We start from the raw sequence: 7,116 nt of genomic DNA on the forward strand, positions 1-7,116 counted from the left end.
CGGGCAGGCAGGCAGGCAGGCAGGCAGGCAGGTAGCATTCTTGAGGGCAGAGCACACACCTATGTATTGGGCAACTGCATCCCAGGTGGCCCCATCGGCTACTTTCTGGCCCTTTATCAGGCCTACGATTCGTTGGAAGTGCCGGCCGTTAATGATTCTCCCATAGTCATGGGACTTCTTAGTATTTTCCCCATAGAATTCCTGAGAAGAAATGAGGCTTCAGGGAAGACCAGGCCCTTGTCATGCCAGTGACTCCCGGCCTCTATAAGCAGTGACTGACTTTAGGTGCTGGGATTCTGGTGGAGGGTTTTCCTCCATTATGCTTTTTAATCTTTTCCTGGTTATCTGTAATGTATGTGTGTTTCCCTTATGATAAGAAGAAAAAATATCCAGGTATTTCCCAAAGTTGTAAAAGTTGGTTGAGGCACAACACCAAGACCTGGTGCCTCACAGCTCCTGACTCCTACTCTCAGAGCCATACTCACTTCCAGTGACTTTTTGAGCTTCTCCACAATTTGGTTCTGGATAGAGGGGTCACAGAGGATGTAGTCAGGGCCCACACAGGTCTGGCCACTGTTCATGAATTTCCCCCAGGCAATGCGTCTGTGAAAATGCATTCTGTGACTCACAGGAGTTCCCTGAGCAAGGCACTAAGGGATGAGCACAGGACAGCCCATAATCTGGGTGCTGCCTCCAGAGGGCCCTCCTAAGCAACCACTGATTTTCAGACATGGAACAAGCAGCCCAGCCATGCCCCATCACAGGGGCTCCTGCACTCAGCCTTGCTAACCTCAGGGGTGTTGGTGGGGAATTTCTGAGGACATCTGGAGTGAGTGCTTTGTGCTTCTGATCACCCTTCCATAGCCAGGTGACACCTCTACTTGTACCCCTCCATCTTGAAGGACCATTTTTGTGGGGTACAGAGATGGCCAGAAGCCTGACTAGTATAGATACAAGCCCTGAACAGCTGTGGTCCTGCTTTCCTGTGATACTTTCCAGATCTCAGATGAGCTCTTCATAGAGGAGCCACTGGGCTTGGCAAAGGTCTCCATGCCCTCAGTGCCTCACACTTGCTTTTCCTGAAGCTGAGCTTCTACTTGGAGCACCACCTCTCTAGTAATGCCTGCAGAGCCAAAGCTCTCCATGGAGGCTTCCTCTAGGAAGACTTCTATGATGGTGTTCCCTCAACTTCTACCATCCAAGAACAGCAGGCTCCACAGAGGTGGGGACCAAGTTTGCTACTTGGTGCAGGGCCACAGGGCTTAGCACCATCCTGTGTTGGAGGGTAGGCAGTAGGGCTGGCTGCTGTAGCCAGCCATCCCCAAGCCTCACTGGCAGGCCACATCCAGATCACAATCCTTGTCCACGTAGCAGGGGCTCTTTCCTCCCAGCTCCATGGTGACAGGGGTTAGGTGCTTGGCAGCAGCCATCATGACAATTCTCCCTATAGCTGTGCTGCCAGTGTATAGGATGTGGTCGAATCTCTCTTTGAGCACCTCTGGACACCCCCTTTGAGCACCCTCTTTGAGCACCTTGGACACCCCCTTTGATCACTGGGTACAGATCCTTCTAACAAAGGGAAAGAGAAGACAACAAACCAAGCCTCTCCTCACTCCACGCCTGGTGTGGATGGTAGCTAAAACCGGCAGTCCCAAAGCTTCAGCTCTGTAGCTTACCTGACCACCCTAGCAAATAGATCCCCTCTCCTAGCTCATGGGGTTCCACTCACCCAGTTGCTAGGGGCAAGAGTCTCTCCACCTGTGACTAGGCTCCTTGCTATGAGAATTCACTATTTCTCAAACTTTAAAGAACTGCCCCCCACCCCTAGTTATCCTTCAGCCCTGGAAGACACCTCACCTTGTCCATGTACTGAGGGATAAGGGTGGCCAGAAGGTCTGCTGTATTCTCACTCACTTCTGAGGGCTTGAGGATCACTGCATTCCCTGCAGAGCAGAGTCAGAGACATCCTCAGGAGACCTCAAAGACTCTGCCCACCCAATGGCCAGGCCTAGAGCTTCTACTCCATCATCTATACCATGGAAAAGTGGAGGAAAAAGGCTAGCACATGGGTACATGTCATGAGTACATACAGGCACAGGCTGAGAAGCGCGCGCGCACACACACACACACACACACACACACACACACACATAGATACACAAATAAGAACACACTGCAGGTGCACACAGAAGAACACACATGAGCACCTGTCACAAGTACACACACTGGCACATTCTGACCTGAGCTGTACCACCTGCCCCTCAGCAGTGCTAGGGGAAAAGAAAGGACATGGAGAGAGATGCCCAGGTCTGAGTGGAATAGCAATACTGTCCTTCTTTATACATATTAGTTGAGACTCCACAACTCCATCTTACCCCACTCCCACACTCCACAACTGGGAGGAGGATGGCTATGTGGACACGTATGCCAGGCTGGCCTTGGGTACCTGGAGGCCTGGGTAAATGTCACCACAGCCTCCTGTGACAGTGCCTCCCAGAATGGAGCCCTCATACCTGCAGCAATGGTGCCCAACATGGGCTGGATGGTGAGGTTGAAGGGGTAGTTCCAGATCCCTATGACAAGGACCATACCTAGGGGTTCCACGTGGCTGTAGGACTCATCCTGCAGGGTCTGGGGAGTTTTCTCCACTGGCTCATCTGTAACCCACTGCCGGAGTCTCTTAACTGTGGTCTCATTCTCCTCCAGCACATAAACCACCTCCTCATAGTAAACAGTCCATTCATCCTAGAAAGAAACTCCATATAAGCTTGAGTCCCAGGAGCAAGGTTCTGCTGCCATGTGAGTTGGCGCTCATCATGGGGTCCACAGAATGGAGGTGGGGTGCAGAGAAGGCACAAAAAAGAAACAGAGCTAACCAGAGTTGGCCGTTTGAGTGGTAGGTCTGAGAGCCCCCTCCTCCCCAAAATTTGGAGGATACCGCCCTCCTGCATGAGGACTGAAGGTGCCTCCTGGGGACAGAGCTGCTGAAGGAATGAGTGAAGCCAGTCTTGGCTAGGGCATGGGTTTGAGGGGCATCTGAGAGGGGAAAAATGGGTTGTTTGGAAGGCTTACAGACCACAAGGAGCCCTGAACCTGGGAAAGAGCCTGGGAGACTACACTGCCGAGTAGACATGGGAAGAGGCACCCACAAGAGTCAGGGGGAAAAGCCATGACTCCCACCATAGGGAGGCAGGGACTGAGCAGGGGATGGGGCTTGCTGGGGGCCTCAGGGCCTCCTGGAATTGCGGCAGGGGGCAGTAAAGAGGGATCACAGGCAACAAAAGTGCACATCTTTCATGAACTTTGGAAAGTCTAAAGAATGTTTTCTTGCTTGCTTTAGCGGGTGTGGTGGTTCAAGCTTTTAATCCCATCACTCAGGAGGCAGAGTCAGAGCGAACTCTGAGGGATCATAGCTAGCCTGCTCTACATACAGAGTTCCAGGCCAGCTGGGGCTAAAAGAAAAAAGGAGAGCACATGGTGGGTGAGCCCAGACGCCAGAGAGGATAGGCACCAAAGCTCTGAACTCCCAAAGCCCTTTTCTCCTCACAGGAAGAGGAAAAATCAAGTGAGTCCTGCAACAAGGTGAAGGCTTCTGGATTTGGAGGTGCCTGATTTTGCTCAGATCAAGGGATGGCGGACTCCAAGGCCACAGTAAGGAGGAGGCCATGCCGAGCCAGATCCCTCTGGAGAGTAGCCTTGCTGGTAGTCCTTCCCTGATGTGGAGAACCAGGTAGTCCTATGAGGGAGCTGAGGGCAGAGGAATGTGGGGGGCAGAAGTTCGGGATGTCACGTGGGCAGAAAGTGGTTGAAATGGGTGAACGAAGAAGACAAGCCAGAAAGGAAAAATGACAGATGGCGGGAAGGAGACCCTGCCCAATGGTGGCATGCGCTGGGGGTGCGGTGGGGGATAAGGTGGAAGGAGAAGGGGGTGCGCCACGTCTTTGATGGGCCGAACTCTGCTAGTCTTGCTCTTTCCGAGCCTCACTTTCCCCTAATGATACGGTCATGACACGCGCAGTGTTTGGGGTAAAGTCCTCGGTAAAGTGCTGGACACGTAGCCCTGAGCGCGGCGTGAAACTGATGCCCCATACTCAGGAGTGACAGTCTCCGGCTCGGGTGGCATCTCTGCCAGTTTCTCCCTCGAGCCTCTGCCCCCAGGGCGGCAGCACCTTGTGCAGGTCTGCAGCCAAGCGCGCCTGCGATGTCCTGCCGGTGCTCGGTGATCATCCGCCGCAGCGCCTCCAGCTGCTGGATTCGGAACTGCAGCGGGCGTGTCTGGCCGGAGTTGAAGGAGTCCCTGGCGCGCTTCACCATGTCGCTGATCTTGCACATGGCACCTGGGCATAGGGAACACTTTGCAGCAGGAGGGAGGAGGATGGCCATGTCCCTGGCTCGGAGCTGCGCCTTGGCACCGGCAGCTTGATAACGGTTCACGCCCCACTGCGCCTCCACTGCGTTAATTTCATTAGGATGACTTCTCCCAGATCCCCAAACGTCCTCTGTTCTGGCTCAAATGGCTGGGCCTTTCTGGTGTCTTAAGGTATCCCACCATAGAGGAGGGCAAAGCAGCCACACCCATCTAAGCAGACTCTTCCATGGGTCCGTGGATGGGGTTGCTCTTCCTGACAACTCTCCATTCCCAACCACTTGCAAAGTGGGACACATTCCTCCCTGGCAAACATTCTAGAACCCTGCAAACAACTTTTCTGATTAGTCTGGGTGGACACAGGCAGTGATTCCACCTCCAACTTGATTAAAGCCAAGCTAGCACAAACATTCCTACACATCCTTCTTGGCTGGTCACTGTCCTTAAAAACATGAGTTGCCTTGCAGAGCTGAGCTAGTTTTTAAGTCAATGTGCCCACACCTGTGTGACACAGGCCAATGCTAGCAAAGGTCTTTCAGGGACTAAGGTTTCTGTGCAGAAATGTAGAGGTGAATCCTGCTTTCAGTGCAGGAAATGATTCTAGCAAATCAGGGTGGCTCTTCTGGGGACAATTTGACGTATCTAGCAAAAGCCTTTCAAAAATATTTGTGACACAGAAGGCCTATAGGCAGGAGCTTCTAGTAATTACGAGCATTCCTAGACATTCATGAATAAGAAAGTGGTCACTATTTGCACATAATAAATATTGGGAGCAACTTAAATGTACCACAGCAGGAGGCAGTTTAAGTTGATTATATGACATCCTGTGGGATAGATAACTTGGAAATAAGATAGTATCTATAAGTAAGTGGAGAATTCTTTTCAACAGGGTCTAGTGGTAAAATTATTGGTGATCTCTTTTGACATCTCTTTACTCTCTCTCTTTCTTTCTCTCTCTCTCTCTCTCTCTCTCTCTCTCTCTCTCTCTCATTCTCACTCCTGCTCCCCCCCACCTCGTATAAACTAAACATGTTTTACCACTGAGCCCAGCCCCATGACTTTGTTTTCACTTTTTATGGTGTTTGGTGTTCTGCAATGAGCTTGTATTCCCAAATGTTTATTACCTTTTTTGAATGCGGAATACATGATCATGGTACAAAACTTAAAAGAAACAAAAGGAAGCCCAGAGAAAAGCAGTTCCTTCCACCATCTCCCTTGCCTGTGGATGCTGACCCTCAGACTTACTGTGTTGAAAGGAGGGACCCTTCTGGCATGCCAGGCACGCCAAGTCTGGACTGCCAAGACCCCCTCCTTTTGAGCTGACTAGAAGCTAAGGGAATTCTTTCACTGTGGACAAGGTCCCTCCCGATGACCACAGCTTCAGTCATACTTTCCTCCCTATAGTATGGCCTAACCAGGGGCATAGCCTCAGCCACTGGCCACCAAGGCAGGTGACCCAGGGGCATGAGCCTGGCATGAGTGGGTCTGACATCTGTGTCATCTCCCAAAACCATAAAGGATAGGTCCCCAGGTCTCCTCTGTGAACCAATTAGCCACAGTGCTGTTCACAGAGTTACTGAAAGATGGATGTTGTACATTTGGTGTTGTACCTGGCACTTGAGCGGGACATAAACTGGGTTTCCTCCCACAGAGACAGCCCATCTTATGGGTTGCACCTTCTTCCGGCCCCACTCTCAGCTCCCCTTCATAGTCCCCTCAGTCCTCAGAAAAGTACCATAGTAAGGTTGGGGATATGGCTCAGCAGGTAAAGCGCTTGCTATGGAAGCATAAGAATCTGAGTTTGGAGCCCAAGAACTCATGTGATGGCGCATGTCTGCAGTCTCACTACTCCTACAGTGAGATGGCTCTCTCTCTCTCTCTCTCTCTCTCTCTCTCTCTCTCTCTGTCTGTCTTTCACACACACACACACACACACACACACACACACACACACACACAGACATAGATTTAAAAAAAGAAAAAAACAACTCCATAGTAATGCCCACAGAAAAGGACCAGGCATGCATCTGCTCCACTGATGATGAAAGTGAGACTGAAAACCATCCAACATGCTGTTTCTGCTCTCACAGGTGGCAAGAACCAAGGTCAGAGTTTGAATCCATACCCATCTTTAATCCAAGGTGCCTGTACTTAGGTACTCAGCCCCTGTTGGGCCTCCGGGACCCTTGAAAGCTTGGCATGGAGGACAGTGAGGCCTGTAGTACTCTCCTGAGCCTGGCTAAAGTTTAGCGACCTGTCTCTAGCCTGTCACTTCCGCTTAGAGGTGACTCAGCAGAAGCCTGATCTAAGATTGCCTCTACCCAGTTACAACTGACATGGTAAATTCCTGGTGGCTCAAAGTCTATCACCCCATACGACGCATCCATAAGCCAGTCCTGGTAATTTAGCATGGTTGCCCTGCTCTCCCTCCTGAACCTGCACCTGCCTGTTGTCCCTGAGATCCCTCTCGCCTCCCATGACACATTCTCCAAATATATGCTGGATGGATTTGGGGCAGTGAAGGTCTGAGCATGTTTCTCCCTCACTTAATATTGGAGAAAATCCAAAGGCCTTCAAGTTCCTGTAGCTCCTAACCTCTGGCTTCCTCGCTAGGCACACATCTATCCATGGGCTACCCTGGAAGTCTGACATGATACTTTCAACTTATAAAATGGATTTGTTAGGATATTAGCTGTAAGCGGAGGATGTCTGTATAACTGTATCAGTGGTGAGTTAGAAAAGACCCTGGA

At 51.1% G+C, this 7,116-nt stretch overlaps 1 protein-coding gene across 1 annotated transcript in view; it reads right to left on the reverse strand.

Annotated features, from left to right (window-relative positions):
• Nucleotides 1-4,332, reverse strand: part of Aldh3a1 (aldehyde dehydrogenase 3 family member A1) — a 6,501-nt gene extending 2,169 nt beyond the window's left edge. The window contains 8 exon segments of the mRNA XM_017795312.1: nt 60-201; nt 486-603; nt 1,333-1,498; nt 1,533-1,566; nt 1,858-1,943; nt 2,514-2,745; nt 4,170-4,190; nt 4,192-4,332. Of these exon segments, the coding sequence (XP_017650801.1) occupies nt 60-201; nt 486-603; nt 1,333-1,498; nt 1,533-1,566; nt 1,858-1,943; nt 2,514-2,745; nt 4,170-4,190; nt 4,192-4,332 (940 nt within the window).
• Nucleotides 4,333-7,116: the final 2,784 nt, after the last annotated feature.

Source organism: Nannospalax galili, unplaced genomic scaffold, assembly GCF_000622305.1.
Source record: "Nannospalax galili isolate Female #2095 unplaced genomic scaffold, S.galili_v1.0 scaffold1448, whole genome shotgun sequence".
Classification (NCBI taxonomy): domain Eukaryota; kingdom Metazoa; phylum Chordata; class Mammalia; order Rodentia; family Spalacidae; genus Nannospalax; species Nannospalax galili.